The sequence below is a fragment of the Phasianus colchicus genome, chromosome 20 (assembly GCF_987193195.1).
Source record: "Phasianus colchicus chromosome 20, bPhaCol1.hap1.1, whole genome shotgun sequence".
NCBI lineage: Eukaryota > Metazoa > Chordata > Aves > Galliformes > Phasianidae > Phasianus > Phasianus colchicus.
The window spans coordinates 8,937,597-8,964,881 of record NC_143455.1 but is presented as its reverse complement, the minus strand read 5'-3'; the positions used below and the strand labels follow the sequence as shown (position 1 = coordinate 8,964,881).

The 27,285-nt window shown below is 49.1% G+C and overlaps 1 protein-coding gene, 1 long non-coding RNA gene and 1 other non-coding gene across 14 annotated transcripts in view; all 3 read left to right on the top strand.

The window, feature by feature from the left end:
• RAB11FIP4 (RAB11 family interacting protein 4) overlaps positions 1–10,535 on the top strand; it is a 93,459-nt gene extending 82,924 nt beyond the window's left edge. For all 6 annotated transcript variants that reach the window (XM_031598742.2, XM_090122098.1, XM_090122099.1 and 3 more), the window contains 3 exons: positions 405–563; positions 919–1,062; positions 2,780–10,535. In XM_031598742.2, the coding sequence (XP_031454602.1) occupies positions 405–563; positions 919–1,062; positions 2,780–2,896 (420 nt within the window). In that variant the 3' untranslated portion in view covers positions 2,897–10,535. The remainder of the gene's footprint in view (positions 1–404; positions 564–918; positions 1,063–2,779) is intronic.
• Positions 10,536–11,652: 1,117 nt separating this feature from the next.
• LOC116232428 (uncharacterized) overlaps positions 11,653–27,285 on the top strand; it is a 31,318-nt gene continuing 15,685 nt past the window's right edge. For 3 of the 7 annotated variants that reach the window (XR_016459133.1, XR_016459131.1, XR_004167689.2), the window contains exons 1-4: positions 12,170–12,261; positions 21,171–21,366; positions 21,577–21,755; positions 22,618–22,783. This is a non-coding gene — a long non-coding RNA (uncharacterized LOC116232428). Of the gene's footprint in view, positions 11,903–12,150; positions 12,262–13,130; positions 13,188–21,170; positions 21,367–21,576; positions 21,756–22,617; positions 22,784–27,285 lie in introns of those variants that run through there. The other 4 variants (XR_016459130.1, XR_004167690.2, XR_004167691.2 and 1 more) reach the window with 4 other exon arrangements.
• Positions 14,247–14,318, top strand: TRNAT-CGU (transfer RNA threonine (anticodon CGU)). The gene has a single exon. It is a non-coding gene; the product is annotated as a tRNA-Thr (tRNA).

The window sequence follows — 27,285 nt, the reverse complement described above, 5'->3', positions numbered from 1 at the left end:
GGATGAACACTGAAAATACAACATCTGGTGAATGTATTGTAGGATTGTGTATCTCTGACAGGGATATCCACAGGGCGATGAGTGTTGCAAGAATACCTAATAAATGATGATCTCAAAGGGTTTACTACTCTTTGAGATCTGGAAGCCTTGAATGCATGCCATGAGATTTGCTGTACTAAGCTTGAAAGGAGAATTATGCCTCTCAGACACCAAACTTGGACATCAAAGCTTTTTCCACCTCTGGAGCAGGGGAGGTGTCTTGCCCTTCCACAGAAGGCAAGAGGCTCTGTTGTATGAGGGTCTGTCCTTTGTCACAGTGCAAAGGTGCAGCACAGAGATGGCTGCTGCCAGGGAGGGCTGGTTATGCTGAGGCCGGAGAGACACGTTTCCTTGCCTGTCTGCAGCTTATTGAGGACTTACGAAAGGAACTGGAGCACTTGCAGCTCTACAAGCTGGAATGCGAGCGTCCTGGACGTGGGAGAAGTTCCTCATCCAGTGTGAGTGAATTCAATGCTAAAACCAGAGAGGTGGAAATGGAGCATGAAATAAAACGTCTGAAGCAGGTGAGCAGGGAGGGGCCTCACAGTCTGTGGGTGAGTCCAAATGAACTGTGCAGGACTGCTCGGAAAAATCCTTATGGCTGCATGTGCCAGTGTGCTGTCTTAAAGTTTCTGCACCCCCACTCACTTCCACTTTAATTTAAGATGTGCATTACATTTGTCTAGAACTTATAAGTAAGTTGTAAATTGTGTACCTAGGAAACACCTGCAGTTCAGGTGGGGATGACTCCCATTGGTAAAAGAGTTGTTTGCTAACTTGTAGCCTTACTGTATTTCATCCACGCTAGCTAATTTTTTATTTTTTTCTAATGAATCCATGTAGAAAGAACTTAAAAGCAGTTTTTTCATCCTTAAACAGGAGAACCAGAAACTTCGTGACCAAAACGATGATCTTAATGGACAGATTCTTAGTCTGAGTATCTATGAAGCTAAAAATCTCTTTGCAACACAAACAAAAGCCCAGTCACTGGCTGCTGAGATTGACTCTGCATCAAGAGATGAGGTAATATGCTTTCTTCATCAAGCACTGCATCCAAAAATCTGGATTTTTTCAATGTAATTAATTGTCAAGGTTGATTTAACTGAAGCTGACAAATGAAAATCTGCTTTGCTAAGAGTTCAAGAATATTAGAAAATTAATTTAAATGTAACAGTGGTTCTGGGTATTCCTTTTAACCTAACTTTCCCACTTTTATCTCAAAACTGGAAATAGAATCTCAGTGAACTATTTTACAGTGGATTTATTTTAACATCTATCTTGCAGGGTATTGTGCTAATACAGCATTAATTCCATATAGAAATTGCCATAGCTATTTAATTAAATTTTTACTTTCTGTTCTGGGTTTAGTTCTAAGATACTTCAGTAACAGGCTTTCACTCAAATCTAAATTTGCCCTGTAGCAGAGCTGGATTCTTGCAGAAGGCAATGTGCAAGTGATAATCTGGTAATGCTTTGAAAGGTGTTGTAGGGAACCATTTGCATGTGGGCTGCATCAAGCTGGTACGACTTCCTTTAAGCTGCAGGTCATGAGATCAGATATGTGATAGTTCCCAAAGACAGACAAGGGATGAAAGATTTTTAAAAAAAAATAAAAAAAAATTGTTTACTTCTATGCATTGCTGCTTCTGGACAGAACTTTCTCTTATCTTCTTCAAGAGGAGTTTTGAGACAAACCTTTTTATTCACTGTGTATTTGAATGGCCCTGTTAGTCTCTGACAGTCTCTTGAAGTGAATTACATACTCAAATTTCTTGCTGAACAAGGGCAGTGTGATGAAAGGCTGTTTAATTGTAGAGCTCTACTTGAATGAAAGCACATTGGGGTTTTTGCTGTCGTTGAGATGGATCTTTGTTTTTCCTTTGAAATTTCCTGTTTTTGGCTCGTGCAGAGAATCCCAGCACCACCCTCTAGAGGAGCAGTGTGCCTTGCAGCTGTGACCCAGGCTTAGTAAACCTCACAGACCAGTGTAAATCTTTCTAATTTTTCTCTTTTTCCTATATAGCTGAAATGAAGGTAAGAGGAGGTTGCAGGTTGAGGGTGAGACTTCTCTGAAGGCTTATGGAAATAGCACTCAAATCACATCAGCTTTAGGAGGATCTGGGGCTTTGACACTTCTGGGCAACAGAGCAATCTGCCTTCATCTTTGGAGGGATTAAAGGGTTTTTCACAGCTCAGAAGTTTAGTGGACAACAGTACGTTTTGAATGCAGAATATAGAACATCCCATGGATTTTTCTTGAGTCTACACAGCTAGGGTGTTTGTTGTTTTGTTTTTTTTTTTAAGAGAATTGCCATATGATACAGAGGGAATATCTGTATTGTTTTCAGTATGTAACACGTGTTCTGTTCAGCAAGCTTGCGTGCAAATCTACTGAAATCTAAAGAGTTTTGTAGGAATTGAGCACCATGAAGTTCTTTCACTGAGATGAGGAGGTTCCACCATGGTGTGGGTGCAGGATGGATCTCTGTGTTAGGTGTGGAATTTCTATTTGAAACGACCTGCCAAAAGATTCCTGATGGTGACCATTCACCATCTTCCTAAATAATAAAGATCTTTAACGTGCAGATCATTTCTAACAGAGATAAAGAGAGGAGGCTGGGGTAGAAAACTGCGTGAGGTAATTGGTGATCTTGGCAGGTGATTGTCTCTTACCTCAGTCTGAATTCGTGCTGTTTGGTTAAATGTTCTGCAAGAGTAAATCTGAAATGTTGTGTTTCAGCTCATGGAAGCCCTTAAAGAACAGGAAGAGATCAATTACAGATTGCGGCAGTATATGGACAAGATCATTCTGGCAATCCTAGACCACAACCCATCTATCTTGGAAATAAAGAATTGAATACAAAAAAGAAAAGCAGCAACTGCCCTATATTTCTGCACACGCCACTGGATCTAAACAACACTCTGATACTGTAAATTAGTCTATAAATATATATATATACACTACATGTGAGTGTGGGTGCGCGGGTGTGTTTATATGACCTTTGGTACACTGTTATTTGTCACTGAATTGGCTTGGTTAGACTTCCTTGCACTTTCAATACCTGTGTCAAGATAGATACTGTATATTAATGTAATAACAATATAACTGGATTATGCTGTTTTAGATACTGGACAAAATGACTCTACCTCTAGTTGTAAAGGTGGAAGAAAGACAATGGAAACATATGGATGTGACCCTAACTTTAGGAGCGAGATTTGTTCTTCTGTTCTTCCTGGAATTTGGGTACCACAAAACAAACATTATACCCAGGTTCAGTCCCTAACTGGTGCTGACTCTGTAACTTCCTGTTCAATTGAGCTTTATTACGTAAGCAACATCCAGGAAAATAAAATTTGTGGGGAAGGAAGGAAAGAGACAAAGTAAAAAGAAAAGTGGAAGACGTGGCTGAATTGTTGCTGTCTGTAAAATCACCATCCATCTGTTTGCCATTGTCAGCACCAAGTGCTTTCTATAGAAGATCACTCTGCTTTGGGATGCTTTGAGCCAACCCACTCTTCAGTGTGTGCGTGCACATGTGTATATTTTATGCCAGGGTTCCTGTAGCACTGAGGCTAGGAATCTCTTCAACTCTATTCCCCTATTTTCAGGGGTTCATTGTAGAATGGCATGGGTTGGAAGGGACCTTAAAGCTTGTACAGATCACACCACCTGCTCTAGGCAGGATTGCCAGCCTGGCCTTGAATGCCTCCAGGGATGGGGCAGCCAGGGATGGGGCCTGTTCTACTGCCTCTCCACCCTCTAGGTAAAGAATTTCCTCTGAACTGATAACTTGAATCTCCCTCCCCTGCTTTCAAAACCATTTCCCCTTGTCCTCTTACTATCAGATTGTGTAAAAATTGATCTCTCTCTTGCTTATAAGCTCCTTTTCAATACTGAAAGGCTGATGTGAGGTTTCCCTGGAACCTTCTCTTCTCCAAGCTGCACAAGCTCAGCTCCTTTAGTGCTCCTTCACAGGAGAGGAAATTCGGCCCTCTCATCTTCGTGGCCTTCTCTGGACCCACTCTTAACATCTTGTGCTGGTCACCATATGCCAGGTTGGGCCTCAAGAGCAGAGGGGGACAATCACCTCCCTCACCTTGCTGGCCACCCCTCTTTGCATTGGCCTACCCACAGTTTTTGTCCATCAGGACCCCTCCCAAGTTCTTCTCCACAGAGCTGCTGTCAATGAGTTGTTCTCACAGTCTGTGCTCATGTCTGGTATTGCTCTGGCTGAGGTGCAGCACCTTGAGCTTGGCCTTACTCCACCTCATTTGGTTCATGGGAGCCCACTTCCTGAGCCTGTCCTTCTCAAGTCCTCCTGCAGCATGTGGGCCACTCAAATGAATTCTGCAATCCTGTATCTTCGTAATTTTAAATATTTCACAGAAGGAGCATATTTCAGTTCTAAAAAATAATCATAAAATGTGTTGAGTTGCTTTCCCACCATCAGACACTGCATTCTTTGGAGAGTGGCATTTTGTGGATGAGCTGTGGGAAGGGCCACCTGGGTCCTAACGTGGTGATAGGGGAGGCCTCATGTGAAGTGGCTTTTACTTATAGGGCAGTAAAAGATAGAAGAGCTTGGTCTTGTGTAAGTTGTCAACCCAGGCTGAGTACACACGTGCTTGTCTGAAGCTCTGAACAGGGAATGCATTCTGGCTTACGTGAGCAGTTGTGTGAGTGCTTAACTTTAAATGCATGCTATGGCTGCTCATAGAAGTCAGTGGGACAGGACATAAAGCTTTAAAACTGAGCGTGTGCTTAATTGCTGCCTTAAGTAGAGATGGACTTCAGCATGTGCCTGTGTTTTCCTGGGCTGGATCTCTGTGCTGTAGTGCTAGGACCTTTTTAATTAATAATGTAGCTCATGGAATTGTCTGATAATTGAATGCTTAAACAATTTTTATTCCATGCACTTTTTTTTTTTTTAACTAAAAATTTTACACTTCAAAATTCCTTTTGATTGATGCCAACTGGCACTGAAAAATAGGCCCTTCCTAACGGTGATGTGGCTCTTCCCAATGCCCAGAGCTGTTCCCTCTATTGAATGCACTCCCCAGGAGGATGTTACATAGCCGTGACTGTGCTTTTCTGTGTATATCTTGCTGTTGGCAGCCTTGCCCCTAGTATTCTCTTGATGTATCTTGGTGTGTATGTGTGATACATTCTTCCTCGATTTGAATACATATCTGTATTCAGTTATGGGTGTAAATATATATATATATTTTTCTGCAGTTTTTGTGCTCTTGCCTTCAGTGACATGTTACTGGAGTGTTGGGAAGGGGAGGGGGAGAGAGACTGAAATTAGGCTTTCTTGAAGGCAAGAAAATAAAAACAATTTGTTTCTATGTATCTGCAATAGGCAGGTGTAAAGTAACTGGAAAGCCAGCGGGACCAGAGGAATAATGATGGGATGCAACATCCTAGAAGCAAAGAAGTCAGTGGGACTTCAGTGCACTGGGAGAAACGTTACAGTCTCGATCAAACAGTGATGTCTCAGGGCTGGATTCCTGAGGCTACAGGGTAATCTGAAGGAAGGGATTTAAAGACTGTCCCTCTACCAGCTGGGAATGGTGTAAAATGTTCTGTGCTAAATTGCAGCAGCTTCTGTTTGTGGAGAAACAGGTGGATCAGCCCACAGTACGCCCTGTTCCCACCACTGCTGCTTCTGGATGTGCCACCCAGCAGGTAGGAGAGAAACAGTTAAACCAGCTTGGTGCTACCTGCAGATACCTGCCAGGAGGACTCCTCACCTGTGATTCAGTGATGATGTCTCCATCTGCGTGGTGCTGTTAGTGAATTGTGCCAAGGACTTTGCTCTTCTTGCAGGCCACGGAGAACTGTTTCAATTGTTGGGTGGCTGTTGCTAACGTCCTGTGTCGTGCAGGGCTGGGTGAGCCAGCAGCCCTGCTAATGGGGCTTCCTGCTCGGTGAGTTACACTTCTGTCCCACTCTCCTGCTCTGGATTTACGTGTAAGTGAAGCTGTTGCAGGTCAGACTGGTGACTGAATGTTTTTCCCCTGAATATTTTGAAGTAAACTGGACTCAATTTTAACATTTTAATAACCTAAAACCCGTTCTTGTTAGGGTAGAACATCAGCAAATATTGAGGACTAGGACTAGTTTGCAGAAAACTGTGCTGAGCACTTGGGAAGCAATGCGCACAGCTGGCTTCACTGAACCTGCAGAGCTGAAGGACACGAGTGGAAGAAATGAATGTGGTAATATCCAAGCTTCCGTGCAGGTAAACATGTAAAAAGTTAATGGTTACTGATAGCGACTCACTGCTGAGTGGCTGAAATCCTGGAAATGGCACGTTAGCTGAGAGTGCACAGCAGTGAATTTCCTACAGATCTGCAGGACTTCTTGTTTAGCTCTGCACCCAGCAGCTTCAGCATTTAAAAGGTGTTCATTGCTTGCTCCACGGTGTTGGCATTTGAAGAGTTTTCTTACCACCACGTTGGTGCTGTTTGTAGCTTTGTTGTACTGCATAAAGAAGTTTCAATTCCATAGCTGTGGGGCTGTTGGCATGGTACTGCTTTCCATTAGTTCTCAAATAGGGATCCAGACACTTCCTGTGTTTTACAAGTAATGTGAGTTGGAGGTGGGAGATCCATTTCTATGGCAGATCTGCTTTCCTCTACAATGTCCACCTCTAAAAATAATTAGTTGGCAATTGCATTTTTAAGCTGTCTGATAGCAGCTTCCCAGTGACTACAGGCACTAGAACAAACCTGGGAGAACCCTTCTATCCTGCAAAATCAGTCATCACATTTTATGACATAAAGGTAACTTGGCAGTAAGGGAGATCATCTTTGGTGGGTCACTGGGGCAGTGGGAAGAGTAATTGGGTACCAGTTTTCCAGAGAATGTATATTTCAGTCAATATTTCAAACAGAAATATGGTATAATCTCAGTCTAGCAATACTCAAATGCAGTAAACGTTCTTGCGTTAAAATCATGATTCTTGTTTAACCCTCAGGGATGCAAACACAACCCATGGTACTGTCTCTTGATCTGCTCTTTAGCTCTTTATACTGTAGGATCCGAAAAGCGAAGCGATATTCTGGTCAAACTAATTGCAAACCACTGCAGGTATTTTTGTATGGTGGAAAAAAGAAAACGAGTTGCTCCTGGCTAGAAGCAGTCCTTCGCCAGGCTGATGGCACACACAGGCTGCTGTGGAAAAATACCTCTTCCAAAAGTTGCACTTAGAGTTTCTGAAATGTAGTCTTTCAAGATTTGCTGATATTGGCTGCTTCACTCCAAATACCAGCCTTCAGCTTCTGGTTTCAGAGCACGGTGCTGATTCAAAACAAGACTGACAGAAGAGCATTTTTCAGCCTTTTTAGTAACTTGTAATAAAGACTCAAGTTGTTTGCTGCGTTTTGAAGTGTGACAGTGACAAACTATCACCACCCAATCTATTTCTAAAGGAGTCTTCAATACATGCATTTGGAGCAAGTCTCAAAAAAAAAATCCATACAGTTTTGCTGCTAAAACTTTCCTTTTATGGTCTTGGGTGAAATTCAGATGTTTCTCAGCCAGCTCTGTAGGCATTTGAGTGCAGTGTCATTAATTAATGGGTGTATCAGCAAACACCTTGCTGTCTGACTGCAGCAAGACTCTGTTCTACTCTCCAGAAGGGATTTTGGCCTACTGTATTTAGACTGCCTAATCTGTTTGGTAATGGAGTGCTTGGAAGGTGTATGTAAACCTTGATCATGGCCTGCATCAGTCATTGTGCAGCAGTCTCCAGGTCACAGTGCTAATGCATGGGATGGCTCTAAGAACCAGAATTTACAAGTAAATACTTCTTTTTAGTGGCAGTGAATATACAGTGTTCTTTTCTTAAGTACTGCATGGTGTGTTCTGCAGGATGTTTCCCAAGGAAGGAAGGAGGCAGCAGCTGATGTGACACTTGCCAGATCAGTGGCTGATGCTGATTTCAGTGAAAACCAACTCCAACTTTAACTAAGCAACTGCATTGGTTCTGGCATAAGCAGTAATATTCATGCTCTCGTTAGGTCGTTTGTTACTTAAGGAACATATTTAAGAAAGCAGGACTGCTTATGTAGCCAGCAGCTGATCTTAAAGGAAAGGAACTGTTCAGCAGCTGCTGGCACGTTGTTCCTTGGCAGCACCTTGGGATTGTTTTCTCAGTATTTCTCAATCCAAATTATTGATCCCAGGGCAGTTTGCCATTGAAGTGTGTAGCGTGTGTCAGTTTCTTCTCATTTATTGAAGCTTTGCACACACGTTGATTGGAATCCTATAATCCTTGCGAGGCTTCTGTTCTGCACAGAGGGAGGCTTCGCTGGGGCTTCTGTGGTTATTCTCTGTTTTAGGAGACAGTGTTGGTTCAGCTGAGCACTACAAACAAAATCTTTCAGTAATTTAACCAAAGGCTTGTGTGTTAGCACACAATAATGCGGAACTTGAGCTGTGGATTATATTTATTAGGGTTTTTTATTATATAGTGAGTAGAAGAGGTGTGAAGTCCCCATTGTGAGTAGTTTGTTGTCCTTTTAAAAAGATTTAGAGAAAATTCTCACCTACTGCCTCTCACCCTTTGTTTTCTACAACCACTACAGAAAGAAGAAAGAGAGAAGGGAAGAGTTGTGTTATGCTTGGGGAAAAAAATAAAAAGAAATTAAAAAGGAAGAACTGATGGCTCCACAGAGGAACCTCTCGTGGCTGCCCTTAGCACTGAGAAATGTTTCACGTGCTATTTTTTTTTTTTCTTTCACCTGAGATCTCATTTGTGGTCATTCAGTCTTCTGTATCAAAAAACAGCAGTTGCTGGTTGAACACTGAAGGACAAAGTTGAGGTTTACTGAGGGTTAAAATATGGGTGAGTCCTTTGCACAGACTGCTCAGTTATCCATGATTTGTGCACGTCAGTGGTGATCTGTCTGGGGGGGACCTAATGCTGAAGTGATGCTCTCAGAAAAGACTCTGAGGCTGGCTGGAAGCTCCTTGAGGCTGGGCTTTGTTCATGTACTCCTTGTGCTTGCATCCCCTCGGTGTGACAGGTTGTCTGCAGAGCCAAGGGCCGTGCCCTTATTTGCAGGGGAGGACGAAGCAAACTGTTCCTGCTCCTGCTTTGTCTGCAGCATGCCAAGGAGCAGCCACTGCTGAGGTTCAGAGGGAAAAACCACCTCAGTCTCACTGTTAGGTTGAAGTCCATCCCTGTCAGGGATGCTGGGGCATCCCTGTAAGCTTTACCTCGATTCTGAATAGCTATCCAATGGCATGCTGTAATTGTACCCTCAGTTTGCAAGGCACAAACCTACTGGCTTAGCCTAGCAAGCGTAACTTACAGATGATGGCAGCTGCCCATTCAGACTGAAACATCAGCAGGTTGGGTGAGTGCAGGCAGTTTGTTACATTGCCTTCCTTATGCATTTTTCTTTTTCTTTTTTTTCCTTTGGTTTACTGGCTTCAGTCTTGAATTTTTTTTCAACTGTGAGAGCAGTACACATTGAAGCATATAATTAGGGAGAGAATATTTTTAACTTAAACTTTAGCCTAGTGAAGAAAGCATTAATAACCATGGACTTCCTTGGTATATTTTGGCTACCTACCCCTAGGATCTGTGTTTGTTTCTTATTGTTAGTGGTGCAACTGTGACATTGGAGCTGTCAGCTTTCACATCACTGCTCTCAGCAGAGTGAAATTCACCCTGGCAAACCCCTGCAAAGCCCACTGTGCCCTGGCCAGGGGCAGGGATTGTTCTGGTAGATGCACATTCCATGCACAGTAAGTAATGGATGCAGAAGGGCTGCAGTTACTCTTCCACCTTACACCCCCTTACATCAGCTCCATTTGATTTAACACTTTATCCTTAGCTAAATTATTCTGGCTTTGGAGAAAGGAAATTGGAAGGGAGAATTTGGTATGGTGTGAACACTTCACTGTGCTACGGGACAGTAAATGTTGCACTTACAGTATGTTTCAATACTGTGATACTCTGAGAATTACTGTAAAACCACTTGTGGGAGCCGTTCGTTTTGCTTTGTTGCACAGGTTGTACTTACATTTTTTGCATGGTTATACATTTTAGTATTTGTGCCTTTTACTTCTCTGTTGTGAGAATGCATTGTATTTTCACATTTCGTCTGCTGTTTTGGGTACTTTTTATAAAAGCTTTTTTTTTTTCCATTTGATCTTCATCTCAGATTTTCATGTGATGTAAATGTCTGTATATATAAAATAGCTCAGATTTGTATTCATGTGCCTGAGATGTAAAAAATACTCATTTTATACAGGTTTTTTTAGAAGCACTAGGTCATGTTGGAAATTCCTTAGCAAATGAAATGTAATTTGATCAGCAGTTCTTTGTCTTGTTTTAGCAATGTGCTGTCAGGTGGCTGGTCTCTTTATGGCAGTATCTCACACACTCCCTGGATCTGTTCTGGTGTCACTATGAGACCAATTTTATCTGCTTGTTAGTTTTGGTTAATTGGAAATAAAACACCCAGCTGTGCGTTAAGGTCCTGCCTCAATGGTTGTAGTTTTTATTCACGTCAGAAACTGTTTGCTTCCATCTGTACTTGAAATGGACTTCAGACAAAAACCTCCTTTGAACGCGTTGCCCGTTTTAGGTTTATTTCAGTCCTGGAGTTATTTTTGTGGAAGTGGGTGAGTGATTTACTTTGACTATTGGAATCAAAAAGGAAACAGCAGTGCCCATTCATAGATCCTCCTCCTTAGGGTAAACCCCATTGGATTTCTGCTTCTCTTCCCTTCCTGCCTTCTGTGACCTCTTTTCCTAAGGAAGAATCCTGGCTCTGCACAGCTGAAAGTGCATGAAGAGCACGAAGGTAACGGGAGCAGAATTTCTTACCTAGATGCAAACTGTTCCTTACGCCCTTCTTGCAGAGCTGGGAAATGGAGCGCCTTGCTTTTCACATTTAGCAGCTGCAGGGAAAACTCCTGGGTTTGTAGCACAGCAAAACGTCGCTGCGTTCATTGAGTGCTGACCCCCTCGCCTGGTCAGATGCTTGAATTGTTCCCTCTTGTGTCTCACGGAGCACCGATAGGCACCGCAGATACGGTGAGATAAGAAATGGTGAGGCGTACAAAAAGTAGCACCTACTAAAAGCTCCAAAGCCCAAAGTTTTGATCTATAAAATGCAACGTTCCCTCCTCAGAGAGCTGAAATCTCTAAATTGAATCTGGCATCCGCTTCTCAGCCCATGAAGCTGCCTTGGAAGCAAGGAGGTGGTTTTATTTTTGACTTCAAGGGCGGCTTGGTTGGAAACTGAGCAAAGTCCATTCGCTTCATTGCTACAGAAAAAAAAGCAGCCAGCAAAAGCAGCATACAATTATTTGCAACTTCATTCTGTAATTTCCACCACCCGTGAAGCCACCTTGTCAGTCCTGTCACACCTTGCCGTTACAGTTTTCTCTGTACGGGGACAATAAAGCTATCTTTGCTCACGTGAATCCTCTCACCTCTCTGTGACGTACAACGCACGGCAACTGTTTGCAGTGCGAGTCCCTCCGTTCCCGCACGGTTTGAAGGCAGCGCGCGGCGATGCGGTGCCGGCACGCGGCTGTGCGAGCTCCTCGTGCAGCGCTGCGAGCAAATCGAGCTCCAGCTGCGAGCTGTCGGCAGCCCCGCGGCCAGCTGCAATTAACTAATTGCTGAGCGGCACCTGCGGTTCTGCCGGGGATCCGTTTGAGCTCCGCGGGGCCGCACTCGCACTTGCGGAGCGGCGTTTCCAGCAGCCCCGGGAGCTGCGGGAGGCGGGACCTCGGTTGGGACCTGGACCCTCCGTTGGGACCCGGACCCTCCGTAGAACCTCGCCCATCCTTCCCCGTGGATGCCCGCACCCTCCGGACCAGAACGCTGAGGTAAATTTTTTATCTTTATTTTGTAACTTTCTCCTTTCTTGAGCCTCTTCTCCGGGTTTTGCTTTAATGGCTGGAGTAAAGCAAAAAGAAACGTGGTTCCGGCTGTGGAAATGCCAGGAGGAGTTCTGGAAGGTTCTGTGCGGAGCCTCGGTGCCCCTCAGTGCCGCCCCGCGTGCCCGCACTGTGCGCTCATAGCGGCGCTTCCACGGGGTTACGGTTCTCCTCACGAGGAGCCGCCCACCCCCGCTGGGGGCTCAGCTGTGCCCGTGGGAGGGGGACCCGCAGCCCCCCGGCACCCCTGGGGCCGGTGCTGTGCGGAGATCCGTGCTCGTGGTGCGTTATTCAACGTGGAGGCTGTGGTGAGCTCTTTAAGGGAGAGGGGAGGAGGGGGACGCTCATTAGTGATGCATATTCTCTTTTCTGAATCTGAGCTTATTTATTGTAGCAGTGGATTCCAGAGGCTGGTTTTGTGTTACTGTATAAAAGGAGCGCAGTGATTAGCCTTCCTTTACCGTGCGGTTTGGTCCTCCTCAGCAATCGCAGCACTTGGCTTTGCAGCTGATGGTTCCTGCAGCCGCTGTCTGTGCTGCCCATGTCTGCACTGCCCGCTGTTGGCTGGAGCTGCTCCTGGCAGTACAGCACTGAACAGAGGGCACCCACAGTGCCTGACCTCTCAGCCTTCCCCTTTTCCACATTCCTTATGGCAGTGAGGTGTTGGATATTCAGATTTGTAACAGCAGGCCTTACCAATGCCCCTCTGTGTCTGTTAAACGGCTGCACCGAGGAAATGCAAAGCAGTTATGCCCCAAAATCTCAATAGCAGCTCTGGCTGATGCGCTGCACTACTGACCTGTTTCAGTCCGCTACACGCTGGCTCACAAGGGAGGTGCACTGGGGAGATGGACCAGCTGGTGCTGGGGGAGAGGTGCATGTCAGCACTGTGTGTCACACAGGTGGAACAGCTGTAACAATGGTGCCATTCTGTGCTCAGAGCCCCGCATCATTGTGCAAACAGCACTGAGATGTCTGAGCTCCCCATGGTGATGGTTACCCTGCTCTTATCTTTTGGGGGAAAGGGAGAAAGGAAAGGAGTCTTGAAACGAGGAAGAGGTTCAGTGGGGCAGTAGCAGAGCAGGAATTAGATTGCAGGAGTTCTGACTCCTGGAACTTTGGCTGGGGGCAAGGAGAGCCTTTGTAGACAGAAAATCCATCCTGTGCACACCAAGGGAGCGCACCGGCCTGGCATCAAGCACTGCTCTCATCCTGGCAGATAAGCGTTCAATGTGTGAGTCTCAAAGCCGTGGCTGGAGGATGGTTCTGGGATGTGTTGCTCCCTTCTGAATCTCTCTTGACCCACACACTGCAGCAGGGACTCTGCTTGCAGTTCTGCTCTTGGAGCTGGCTGCTTTCTGGAGGCAGGAAAGGGGCCGGAGCACATGAGCAGAGCATTGAACGTTGTCCCAGGTGCACGATGATTAAGAATTTGGGTTAACGGTAACTTTGTAGCATTGATGTGTAAGTACTGTGACAGGAGACGTGCTTACACCCTTACTCCGTCACACTCAGACCTGTGTGCCTTAGCTAACAGACCTGTATGAAGCAGGTGATTAATGGTGCCATAACACAAGGCTTATAAATCACAGCGCAGACTTCCAAACAGAAGGAAGGGCAGGTAGCAGGGATGTGGCACCGCACGACGGCCGACTTCAGCACCAGCTGAAAGAGTGCCTCTCTCCCCGTAGTGCTGTAACACAGGCTGCCAAAACGCGGCCGGAATTGCGTTCAGCGCTTCGGCGGGGGGCGGAGCGGATCGGGGCCGCAGAGCGGGGAGCGGCTCCGTCCGTGCGCTGTGCCGGCGGGGCGCTGCGGGGCTGAGCGCTGAGCGCTGGCGTTGCCCGGCTGCAGCCAGCCTCAGCCAGAAGTCCTGGCGTGTGGAGGCTGGGAGCCCCGAGGAGGAAACACGAATAGCTGCTGAAATCATAAACGCTGCGCTGTGGTGTGACAGCGAAAGCAGAGGGTGGTGGGATAGGCGTAAAATGTGAAAATTCAGGCGGAGCAGCGGGAGACGCTTCCAGACCGGAGCCGAGAGGGGAGCGGGCTGCGTCCCGCGCGCGGGGAGCCGAGGAAGGCGGAGGTCCGGGGAAGCTCCGAGCGAGGGCCGTTCCCGCCGCGCCGGGCGCGTTCCCGCGGTCGCCGCCCGTTTCCGTGGCGCCGCCTCGCGCCGGGACCGCCCGGCTCGGCCGCCCCTCCCTTCCCCCCCGCCCCGCCGCCGCCCGGGTCGCTCCGCGCGGGGCGGGAGGCCGCCGCCTTCCACTGGCTGCGCGCGGCTGCTGCTAGCCCGTCAGGCGCGGTGGCCAAGTGGTAAGGCGTCGGTCTCGTAAACCGAAGATCGCGGGTTCGAACCCCGTCCGTGCCTGCTCGAGGGAGCGCGGCTCGCGGTGAGCCCCGCGGCGTGGAAGCCGCCTGAGGCCGGGTTTGCGGCCGCTTTTTGTTCCCGGCCGCGGGGCTTCGGAGCGGAACGGCCGCCGCGTGCCGTGGGGCGGGCTGGCTGCGGCGGCGGAGCAGCGGCGAGGTGGGCCCGGCTGTGTGTCCGTGTCAGATCCACCTCCGGGCTGTGGGAGAGGCAGCAGCGAGCGGAGTCCGAGGTTTTGCTGGAGGACAGCGGTGCGGTGCAGTAAATCACGGCTAGGCTACAAGCGACGTTCGGTGAGCTCGGAAGCACTGAGTCCTCCTCGCCGTTACTCTGCAGGCGCGGGTTTTGGTGTCCCGGGATGGTGGAAGGAGGCTGAATCCAGGAATAAAGCGATGCAGCCACGGAAGGGTCCATGCAGTTGTACCATTTACACCAACCTGAGCTCAATTCTTGGTGCATAAAGCTGTGCAGAACTTTGCACGCATCCAAGAGGCATTTCTGCCAGCTCTGTATGGCAGCGCTTCAATTACTGCTGCTTTCAGGCGGCTCCCAGGATGTAAAGAGCCGCTTTGTTGCAGGATCGCCGCAGCCAGGTGTTTGGGAAGAGCTGGGCAGCCTCTTCCAGGGGAGCTGCTCAGCCCCACGCCGACTGCTGGAGGCTGCTGTCCTCCACAGGTACAGCGGGTGTGGGTGCATGGGGGGTGCGGGGTGTTATTAACGAGCCATAAAACACGCCGGGGTACATTTGATAGGAAAAACAGGAAATGCAGTTTAGAACTTAGAAAAATACAGGCAGCGTTTTAGCAGGAAAATGCGGTGCTGTCAAAACTTTGCTGCGGGCTTCTGAGGATGAAAGCTTCAGCTTTGAAACACTTTTTATCTTTTAAATTCTGTAGCGTCTCGCATCAGAATGTCAAACCAGAATGTTTGTAAGGACTCAAAACCCGTCTCACGGCTTCTGCAGAGAATTTCAGAGCTCTGTGGGTTTGCTTCCAGTTGCAAGCAGTTGCGAAAACGAGGTGCTCCTTGAAGGACGTTTGCCATCAGTAAATCCGAGCAGCTGAGTCCTGCCCAAAAGTGCCGTGAGCACAGGGCAGGGAGCTGGGTGTGTCAGTGAGGCTGTGGCACTGCTGCTCTCTGTGGCTGTAACACAGGTGGTTCACCAGCTGCTCCACTTCAGTCTCTGCAGAACAGGAATATTTGCTTGTAACTCACAGGTGAGTGCAGCTCTTTGCTGTGGGAAGGGCTGGCTGGATTTGCTGCTGTGCATCTCTGCTGCTGCACAGATTCACCTGCCTGGATCCCTTCTGTTCAGTGATGCTGGGTTCTCTGTGCATCCTGCTCGCTTTGTCACCTTCAAGGCTCCCCAGCTCCTCACAGACAGCAGCTGTAGTGCACGGGGATCATAATCTGTACAGAAAGGAACAGGTGGAGGCTTCACAATAAGCACACATCCCAACAGGTAGAGCTTCTAGGGCAGAGTGTGTCGCCCCTGGGAAGTTCTGCCTGGCTTATTGGCAGGGCTGGGCTGGTGTGTTACATCAGGGCAGATGCTGTGCTGAGCCTCCTGGCGGGGGCTGCCAGCAGCCCTGGCTGAGCAGCAGAGGCTGCAGGTTCCCAGAGAGCTGAGTGACTTCTTGCAGCAGCAGCTCAGGCTGTGAGCAGCTGGCTCCATACGTGTCCCTGTCACCTGTACATGCGTTGTGCTTGGCCTGCCTTGGACAGGAGCACTGTCCAGTGTGTTAGCACAGCTGGAAAACAACAGACACCAGTGGATGAAAAGTAGCAGAGATCTGTTCAAGCTAGCAAGTTTGCATCAGCTTGTATGGGAGCAAAGTCCAGCCTAAATGTTGAATAAGAGTAGCTGCTCATCGCATCTCGCTGTGCCCTCAGCCCCAACTCGCCAGCACTGCTGGGGCTCTGCTCAGTGCTGCCTCTGCACTGCTGTGTTCTGTGGGAGCTCCTGGCACTGCAGGGCTGTGTTGAGGCAGATCTCTGCCTTCCCACCTCCCAAATGCCCATTCCTTCCTTCTTACGTGGGAAAGAAATTTGAGTTGGGCTTTAATGTATTATTTAATGTCCTGAAGGTCGGTGAACTTTAATGAAGACGATTACGCACTGATGGTAGCTGTGCTGAGTGGGCAGGAGAGCCTTGTTTGTTTTGGACACAAAGCCTGACCAAATACAAACCAAAATGTTTGGATCTCATTTGAGTTGCTCTTTGATTTTGTTCAAAAAATACACTGAGGAGTCTCCTTCTGAATGTGGCACTAAATGAGGATTAAAATGAGGCTCCTTTTAATTACATTAATCGTAATGTGTTTTTATTAAGTACTTAAATTGTGTATTGCTGCTGGAAATCTTTAGCTGTGTTCAGGTATGGAACTTCCTGACCTTCTGTGCTGATGGGCTCCTTCACAGCCCAGGCGTCTTCATGACCCCTTTACAACTCCTCTTAAAAATAAGTATTAAAACAAATCACTCATAGCAGCAGTCTTTTCTGACTCTGTATTACGTGTGCTTTTGAGAGGCTGACAGAAAATGCTGGCTTTAGGAAAGCAAGATGTGAATGGGAACTAAAAGCATTGCGTTCTTTGGATTATAATAACATTTACAGCACTTTGCAACTCTCCTGAGCATCTGTCGCGTCCTCCCTGGGGTCAGACTTCAGCAACTGAAAAGCAGTGTTAGCAATGCAGGGGAAGCTGTGTGTTGGATTCAGGAATAGTGGTGAGATCACTCCTGAGCTGTGTGAGCACCTCGTGGTGCACGGCCAGGGCTGTCACAGGGGCTGCAGTTGGGGATGTATGGAGCTGTCGTCTTGATGCTTGTGCTTTTTGGGTATCCTTCCACAGGACAGCTGGCATCTCTCAGGTTGTTGTCGTTTTTGTTTGTTTGTTTTTAATTTAAAAAGTGGGGAAAGAAAAAGCACCCAATCCCTGAAGCCCTGAGCTTGGAGAGAAAACCCAGATGCCAGCTGTGTGCCAGGGTGAGCAGCTGGGTGCTGCGTGCTGCTGGGAGCAAAGGGGAACTGCTCACTGTGTGCTGCGTGGGGCTGTGCAGGGGTTCCCTGCAGGTTAGGCAAGGAGGGCTGGGAGCATGTTATAAAGGTACAGCTGGCTGCTGGGGCTGCCAGCAAACAACGGGGGGACGGCGGTGGGTTTGGGTGAGGCAGGAGAACAGCACAGCACTGTTGTCTGAATGGCAAACATGTGGTTGAGTAAATGAACTCCTGAGTAAATAAACCCCAAACTGTGGAAATCTTCACATGGCCACAGCAATGCGAGTCCCGTTTCCATTATGCCTGGAATTTAATGGACTGCTGAAGTTTGACCAAAAGGCATTTCTTGTGTCAGAATGAAAAATTACAGATCAGAAGGGTGACTCTGCAGACAAACATATCGATCTGAAGCCTGGGTGACACAGACTTCCTGGAAGAGAGCCCAGAAGCATGTCTGTGTTTAAAGTCAAATGGCTGCAGCCTTTTATCACTGATGAATAAAAAATGTTTTTGTCTGCATGCCGAAGGCTGAAGCAGAAATGACTTGATTTGTTCTGCGGGAGGAGCAGGAAGGTGTTTGCAAATAGAAATCCATTGAGTGCTGCAGTATTCAGTAAAATAAAGAAGTAATGAACAGCATGTAGGAAATAATGAATTGTTCAGCTTTTTTTTTTTTTTTTTTTTTTCCTTTGAAAACTGTTTTATGGCAGCTGTGGGAAAGGCAAACTGAGTCTCCTCGTTCTGTTTTGGAGGTTCTGGGTTACAGTGTTCCCTTCCATGGTGATGTGGGCAGAGGTTTAGTTGTGATGTTTCTTCATTGGGAACCAGGACATTGCATTTCTGCTGTGACAGAGGCTTGGTGCTGAGGATGCTGCTGCTGCCTGCAGTTAGATGCTAACAGTGAGGTGTGGGTTTGCCCAGACCAGCGTGCAGCCCCTGGGTGAGGCATAGCGTGGTGCTGGTGGCAGCTCAGGTTTGTGAATGAGCTGTGTGGCACCTGGAGTCCTTTCTCCCATGGTGGGGAATTCAGTGGCTGCCATCGCAGCGCTTGGTGCCTCAGTTCCACCAGGGAACGTGTGAAAGCAGAATGAAGTGGAAGAAGTGGTGCTGAATGGCAGTGACTGCCAGCAGGTGCCAGCTGACGTTCCGGGCAGCGTGCCTCAGCCAAGCTGCAGTCGTGCAGGGGAAGGAGGAGCAGGGAGGGGGAGTGGATGGGAGATTTACAATCTCATCATCTCCTCCCCTATCACAGCAGCGAGGGATCTGCTGGTCTCAGAAACCCGTGCCTCTCCCTCATTCTCTCCCAGGTGCTTACTCATGCTCCTGGCTGTAAAGTGCATGAAAGAAACAGAGGCCCAGAGCCCAGCCCTGTAAGGTTTGTGCACCAGGATTCTGTCTCTGCGAGCACTGATGTGTACCACTGAGAGGTTACTGCAGGATGAAGGCCAGTGACATGAGTGCAGTTTTTGCTGCTGGGTGTAGGCTGGAAAAAATTATACTGGAGCTGATGAAATTGTCTGTTTGCAACGGCAGTGCCATGGGAGCAGTCAGACCTCGGATTAATGTAGCTTCCAAACTATTAGTCCTCCTATTTGAACGGCGAATTACTTCTTTTGCGTTCAGCACAATAGGGTTCCATGGGCCTGGAGGTGATGTGGGACATAGCCTGCCCTGTTGTGCCTTCTTGTGGGCGATGCTCAGCGTGGCTATGGCCTGCTGGATTGGTTGTAGCAGTGATAACTGAAACAGGAGTGCTGGGTTCAAACAATCAGCTAAACTAAAGAATTCAAACTGTATATGGAGGCAAGGAGGCCAAAGATAAGGTTTAGTGTTTGCTGTCTTTGAAGTGACTGTAATGAACTTACTTGGGAAGCTCAAGAATGAGACCGAATGATCAGCTAGTGCTGCAGATCTGTCAGAGGGCTCCTGGGACCCCAGCCTGCTGCTTCTGTACGTCATCGTTGGGGTGCCACAAATGGGCACAAAAGCATGGTGTGACTGTGCAGAGCATTACTCTGTGAGGACTGTGAACTGGTTGAATCCTTGTCACTCACTTCATGGCTGTTGCACCCAGGTTCAAACATGTATCGCATCACAGGAGAAGGAAAGCAGAAGGCAAGTGAGGCTTTACTGGCAGAACTGGGTTCAAACACCTCATTTTGTACCCTCAGGGTATATAGATGGTGGGAGGATTAGTACCATGGCAACATCTTCCATTTTGGAAGTGTCTTGTATAGCCCCGCCAGCACTGTCCCCTCTCCGCAGTCGCTGCAATGCTTGGTGCCCCTGGAGAGCCCTGCAGAGAGAAGTGAGCTCCCACGCTGAGCCTCTGCTGCGGCTGAATTCCTGACTCCTGTCCTTTCATCACTCTGGGCCCAACTTAAAGAGTACTTGCAAAGCTACCAAATATAGAACGCTCGCAGCATATTTCACAACTGAAACTTGCAAATGCTGGAGTGGATTTCATGGACTGAAGCCCCCCATGGAGGGAGCGTTACAGTAAATAACGTTAGTGCATTTGTTTAATCCCTGGGGATTGTGGAATGAAGGATTAAAGCAGGCTAAGGGGATTTCCCAATTGACAGCTGCTCCTCTGTGCACAAACACAATTTTTTTTTATAAGTAACGTGTTCAGCCACAAAGAATTCAAACTGCATATGGCACTGTGTGTAACATAACCGTTGTTTCCACATCTGGCTGCACAGATCTGTCTCCCGTGGTAATTGTCTTTAATAGACACAATTGGGGATGAGGTAGTTGTACTAAAAGACATAGTTCTGTGTTTGAACAGGAAACCATTATTTCTGAGCTTAATCATTGCTTGTTAGTGCTTTGATTTTTCTCCTCTCTCCTGCAGACACACGTGCTTTAAATATGAAGGCCCTGTTTCTGGTGGGACATTCATCACATATTGACAACTGGCCTGGGGTTCTCAGGCTGGGCCTTGGCCAGCAAGCAGAGTGTGAGCTGTGCTGGTCTGTGAGCTCAGGCTGCAGCTCTGCAGTGACACAGGGCTGCCCAGAGCTGGGCAGAGCTCATGGAAAGCAGCTCAGCTGGGCTGTGCTTCCATTCGTCCTGAAGGGCTGCTGGTGCTGTGCAGAGGTGCGTGGGTCAGGCCTGATCCTTGCAGTGCACCATGTTGGAATGGTTCAGGAGTTTTCAATCACGAGCTTGCTATTTATTTTATTAATTTATTTATTTTAAAGGGCTGGCTCTGGGTCTCTAGCATGGATTTCGGGTGAAGGTCTGCAAGTTTCATCCTGTGCCAGCAGTGGACTTTCGGTTATTTCTCTTGCTAATCATTGTGTTCAACTTCTTTGATGATCCAGTTTCTTTGTCACCAAGGGGTGATGCTGAAATACCAAGCTGTTGGCTGCGAGCCGTGCTTGCTCACATGCTGCTTCGTACCACATGCTGGAGAGTTAACAAATCGATGGCTGTGCTTGCAGAGAAAGGCATTGCATGAGAGTAGGCAGAATTGTGAAAGAAGAACTCAGATTAATGCATGCGTTCAGCAGGACCAAACTGCATCCCCAGGGTCCGGGTCCCAGTCAGTGATGTGCAGCCCAGCCTCCCACCCACTGTGTACATTGCAGCAGTTCTCTCTGGACCTCAGAGGTGGCACATCAGCCTTCCGCGTGCTGAAGCCTTTGTGAAGACCCATAAAGAAGCTACTGCTGGGTTATGGGTCTTGTGGAAATGTTTTCTTTTTTCCAAACAGGGCTATTTTCAGAAGCAATAGGATCTGTTGTTCCATAGTTATTGTTCTGGGCTGCTGTTGGTCTCGTGTTATTAATATGTTAGCCCTTCGGCTGCCAAAACGCTTCAACCAAACTGCTGCTGTTTATTTTTAGAATTGTGGAAGTTGTGATGCTTTACAACGTGATATGCTTGTGATGACATCTGAAGTGAATGCGGGGCTAATCCTGCTCCCACCTCTCGGCCAGGCAGGGGCTGCAGTCACGTTCCCAGCACACGGGTTCTGCACGCCACGGAGAGCAGCCAGCAGGTGTTTGTGGGAGGAGCTGCAGTCCAGAGACCTGACCTCAGGTACAGATGTATCCCCTCGTGTATCCCCTGCTGAGGGGGGGCTTGTTTGCCACGTGCCTGATCCGGTTACCACCAAAGCACCGCCGGTGCCCCCAGTGGAAGCAGAGCAGGCTGTCGGCAGCTGAGCAGCGACTCACAGGACAAGGCTCCCTGCAGAAGGCCTCCTGCTGGGCCAAAGCTCTGTGTGAAAGTCTTTCCCTGATCTCATAGGATGTGTTTGACATCCTGTACTGCTGGTGACAAGAGGAAGACAAGAGGCAACATTGTATGAGGCTACTGAAAATAGCAAATCAAACAGTTGGTCAGGAAACCAGCTGAGGACTGTGCCATCCACTGAACTGGGAAGAGTCTCCATTCCCTGGCTCTCACTCGTCCTTCCATACATGGAGGTAAGACACTTGCTGTGATTTTTGTGCTGGGTGTCGGTCTGTGCTGTTGCCAGTGGTTCTTCGTTACAGCTGAAGAGCAAGAGTAGCAAAAGTGAGAATCAGTAGTTGGTGGATGTGACTTGCACTCCCTGCAACAGTATCAATCTCTTCATTTCTAAAGGCTGTTGAGGGCTTTCCTTTTCAAACCTAAGGGTTTTTACAGCACCCTGTGCCCTTCTTAGGAGGAGAGGTCAGTGTCCTGCACACAGCTTTTGAAGTCTTTATTTCTACCAGTACTTACTGAGCACTGCTCAGAACAAATTCCTGAGCATCATTTTTCCAGATGACAACAAATTATCACTTCCGTACCTTCCTTTGCTAAATCTTGTTCACAAAGTCCTCATACAACTTCTCTCTTTCAAACCTTTTTTTTTCCATGATTCTACTATTGCTTTTAAGCAACATGTTCCTTGGCTCTAAATGTTCATCAGGCTTCCGGCCAAGGAACGTTTCCTTCTGTGCAAAGGATGACTTTGCAGCATTGCTCAAGCATCGCAGTTACAGTACAGACCAGTTCAAGTTCTCTTCATCCCATTCTGCTCACACAAACCTGGTGGTCACTTGCTACAGCCATAATAATGCTGGTGCCAAAGCTCTGAGCACGCAAAGGTTTCTGGTGCAGCCTGCATGCACATGGCTGTGGTACGTGGTGTCTGTAGATGCAGGAAGAAGTCCTGTACAGACACCAGGGATGCACGTTTGTGTTCTACTGAACCCAAATGCTTGGAAGATGAGTGCTGTGGGCGCTGGCTGTGATTTTTGTTAGCTTTAGCACCTGGAGCCTAGTTTGGAGCTTCTTACTCAGCTGATGTTTTCCCACCAGGTACAGAAGAGATGATGAAAGCATTCTTGTGCGCTGGGATTCCTATTCTCCTATGGGAGCTCATTCTAGTCTGCATTCTTGTGGCTGTGCTGCTCAACTTGATGTAGCTGTTCCTGCTGTGATCTTCAGTGAACATCACTGTGATTGCTGACAGCTTGCAGAAATAGTAAGTGTTGTCCTCTATCTTTGCATCTCGCTGCTTTTCTATCATAAAGTGTCCGTGGGTGCGGTCATGCGAAGGAACCGGAGTGCTCTGCAGTGTGTGTGGGCTTTGTCCCCTGTTCCTCACAGCTTGTCACTGGGAGGATCTGCAGCATTAGATTAACAGGGGGTGCGGAAACCAGCAGCCCCTGTGAGCTGCAGGCAGGACTCACGTGTGGCCTCACACCTGAAGTGTATGAAGGTATCTTTCCAAAATGTCTCTGAGCTCAACCACACAAAGCAGGTGAGGTTGTGCCGAGGAATAACTTCAAGACTAATAAGCAGGAAGGAAGGATGTTCTCTTTTCTTGTGGTGTTTCAGTTGACCCTTCTGACTTAACCTTACATTACAGCAGGCCTGGCAGTACTTTCTCATAGTACTTTTTAAAATGTGTGTGCATGTGTGTCTGTGGCTTTACGGAGGCCTTACAGCTATAGGTTGTACACGTGGTCCAGCTGTGCTTCGTGCGCAGGTTTTCCCAGCAGTGCAGACGCACCACCCAGCTGTACCGCATGGAAGCGAAAAGGTGCTGGACGTACTGGAGGGCAGAGTATGTCCTCTGACATCGCTGCAGCACACAGCACATTTACATAGGGGAGGACATGTGAGGGAAGGAGGGGGAAGGCTGAGCACGTAGGGACACGTACGGGACGCACAGAGCGAGCAGCTGTGTGCAGGCACTGCGCTCGGGACGTGTAACGAGGAGGTGCTGCCGGTAGCGATCCTCCGTGGGGTTCCTCCCGGGGCGACCTCCGCGACGGGGCGCGGAGCCGAGGGGCTTCCAGGAGCGGCTCGGAGCGGCAGCGCTGCGGGCACCGAGCGGCCGCCAGGGGGCGCCCTCCGCCCTCCGTGGGCCGCGGGGCGCGCAGGTCGGAGCGGCGCGGCTCGGCACGGCGCGGCTGCCCCGGCGGAGCGACACCGGGAGGAGCGCGGGGCGGCCGCGGGACGGCCGCGGACAGCGACGGCCGCTTCCTGCCGCGTGCGGGGCCGGATGGACCGGCGGAGCTGCGGGGAGGGCAGGGGGTGGAGAGGGCAGCCTGGGAGAGCCTCCAAATCCGCCGAGCCGGGTTGCAGCGGGAGCTGCCCGGCGCAGGGGTGGGGACTGCCCGCTTCCTTAAACGGAGCGGGAGCGGCGGAGCGGCCCCGTGTGCCGCCCCGGTGTGCCGGGCCGCTCCGACCCTACCGGGACGCGGCCGCAACACGTGGAGCAAACTTTCGAGGGATGTGACTGCAGCCGGACGGAAACTCCGCCGCATCGGGATTGCGCCGTCACGTTGCACGGAGCAGCTCGCCTCTTTCTGGTTTGATGTTTTTGGGTGTTTCGTCGTTGTTGTTATTTTTTTCCCCTTCTTTTTAAATGGCTGCTTTGGGCTGTTTTTTCTTTTTCTTTTTTTTTTCTTTTTTCTTTTTTTTCTTTTTTTTCCCCTCTTCTTTGCCCTACTTCTCCTCCGTGTTGGGTCGGGACTTTGAAAGCACGCCGGGGCAAACGCAGCACTTGAGAAGCCGACAGAAATGTTGCAACGTCCCTGGTGGCAACGAATTTATTATTTGTTTCTTTTGCCTTTTGCGAGGGCAAAGAGGAAGGGTGGAAAAAAATCTCGATGTGATCAATACCGGCTTAAATATCCGCCTGCGAGCGGCCGGGGAGGCGCGGTTGGGGGCCCGCAGTCGCCCGCCGCTTCTCCGCACGGACTTCAGCCGAGCCCGAGCCCTTCCCGGGCGTAACCCCGCGGACCGGCGGCCCTGGGGAAGGGAGGAGGCCGCGGGGGTCCCCTTCAGCCCGTTCCCCCGCTCCGTCTCCCACGGCTGGCGGAGGGCTCGGGCTCTTTGGGCGTTGGAAGCTCTCGGCGTTTTCGCTCTCCGCGCACGGAGTTCCCCCGCGCCGTGCGGTGCCGAGTCACGGCGCGCTGCGGGCCCGGCCCGGGCTGCGGGGAGCCGACAACGGGGGCGGCGCGGGGCTCTGCTGCGGGCCGGGGCGGCGGCTGCTGCCGGCGGGGTCCCCCGTGGCCGCGGGGCGGGGACCGGGGCTCGGCGATAGGCGCCGGCCGGGGAAGGGAATTAAATCAAAAGAATAGTTTAATTAGAAAAATCGCGATCCCCGCCCGATCGGGCGAGCTGAGGGCTGGGTCTTTGCGGGCGAGATGAGAGGTTCGTGTCTTCAACTGGCCTACAAAGTCCCAGTTCTCGGCTCCCAGGACCTGCCGGGCTCGCAGCGGGCGAAGACGGAGCGGTTGGGGCCGCCGCCCCCGGGACACGGCGCGGCCCGGCCCGGCTCGGGGCGCCTCAGCCGCTGCGCTGCCCTTCCCGGCTCCCCGCGGGCCGTAGCGATGGGACGGAGTTCGTTCTCCGCGCACCGTAAGTGCGTCGCGTTCCTTCCAGCGCCGGGAGGGCCGCGGCCGGGCGCGTCGGGTCGGTGCCGTCGGTGGTTGTGCAGGATGCCGCGCCGTGCGGGCGGCCTTCCTCACCGCTTTCACTTTCAGAAAACACAGCTCTTCTTTATTTTCTCTCTCGTTTTCCTTTTTTTTACCCCTTTTTCCCCCTTTTAATAGAAGTAGTCACACAAGCACGGAGCAGCCTGGTTCTGCTGCTCCTCGTGTTTATGTCACTGCTTTCTCCCCTCGCCCTTCGGGTGCTCCTTATTATTTGCCTTTGGTTTTGATTCTGCATGCTGCGCTTCTGTGGATGATAGTTTGTGCTCCTTTTTGGGTGTCATCCCCATGTAATGCCATGGGGATGGCTGTTTGCTCATCTAGCATGTATTTATTGCTTCCACGTCCTTCTGTATTATGTTACATTTTAGGTTCTTAGATTAGAATTATTTTGCGGCTCCTCGTGATTGCTTGTTTGTCATAGATGTCTTTCCTTCTCTCTTGTCAAGTCGAGAACAGTGATCTAGAATTAGGAGCAAGGCCAACTGGCAGCAGTGTTCCTGTGGCCACGTTCTATGAAAGCAAATGGAAGTTGGGGTGGCTCAGAAAACACACAGGAAGGTTTTAACCAGAATTATTTCTTTGCTGTCGTGCTGCCCTCAGCGTGCACACAGACACCTACACAACTTTTACCCTCAGCTCCTAGGAGAGTTTTGGAAACAAAACCCATTTTCAGTGCCGCATTCCGTACGCTTTACCCATGGAAAACATTCGCTTTGTGTTTTGCAATTAGTAACAGTTTGTAAATGGCATTTGAGATCACTGCTCAGTTTTTTTCACTTTTGCTCAGCCCTGTGTATCCAGCACAGCACACACAAGGTGTATTAATAGCCGCCCTGACGCGTGTCTGTGCACACAGATGGGTGTACAGCACTGATCTGTGCGCAGTGTTACAGCTGCTGTGGGCACAGTTGGGCTGCTTTGGGCCCGTTCTCCTCTTGGTGCTGATTGGGAGCTTTCTTTGAAACCAGAACTTGAAGGAATTTATTTTTGCACATTTCTTTTCCCTGTACGCCCCTTTTCCCAGAGAACTCAGCCTAGCAGCCACAAAAAGGAAAAGTATGCGAAAGTAGGGAGGAAAGGCAGAAATACTGCTCCCCTTTTTGGAGAGAACGCTGCCAGGGAGGGTCTGCAGGTCTGCCCGTAGCCCTTCCTCCCCGCGGATCTTCAGCTCTTAACAAAATTAATCTGCAGTGAAATCACAGAAATCTGATTCTAATCATCCGCCCTGGAAGGAGAGAGCTACAGGACGGCAAGCATGGTGTAAAAATACTTAAAGCATGCGGAGCCATATCATTAACATTAAAACCTGCTGGTGTGAAAGGGGGGAGCAGGGGGGAAGGTTTCTGTGCCTCCTTAGCACTCTCCTTGCAACTTCTTGTGCAGCTTCTCAGGTATCACTGCCCAGCAGTGATTGCTGCTGCAGCTGTTCGTGTTGCTGCTCAGTCTGTGTACTGTTGGGCTGAACTGGAGTTTTCTCTTTCATAGGAGACTTTCTTAATTGTGGTTTGTTCTGGAAAGCCGGGTAAACTGCTGGGTTTAGCTTTTGCCAGATTTAGCATAATCTGGATTTTTTTTTTTTTTTTTTTCCAGCAGTAATTGTTTTCTTCCTGCATTTAAGCAACTCTGTTGAGTTCGGCCCCCAGAGCCCTGTGCTGCAGCGCGGCGTTGCTGAGGTGCTGCCTTTGGGTTTGCTCCTTCATTCAAGGTCCAGTCAAAGCGTGGTGCTCATAGAGCTCAGTGCCAACATCAGGATGTGTTAAATCTGTTTGTTTGAGCTTCTGCCTCCTCAGTTGCCTCTGGGAATCTTTTTTTTTTCTCGTGATGGTATTTGTCAAGGTGAAAGGACACGTTTTTGTCCCAGCAATATTCATCCATTTGAGCTGACATGGATGCGGTTGTCCGTGGCTGCCAGAACTCTGCTGGTGGACTTTCTGATGTGAAGGATGTAATTTTTCTCCATTCATTTGCAGCTATTGTAGCCATACGTGCTACACTGATAAGTGCTCCTCAACTTCTGTTTGTGCCCCAAAGAACA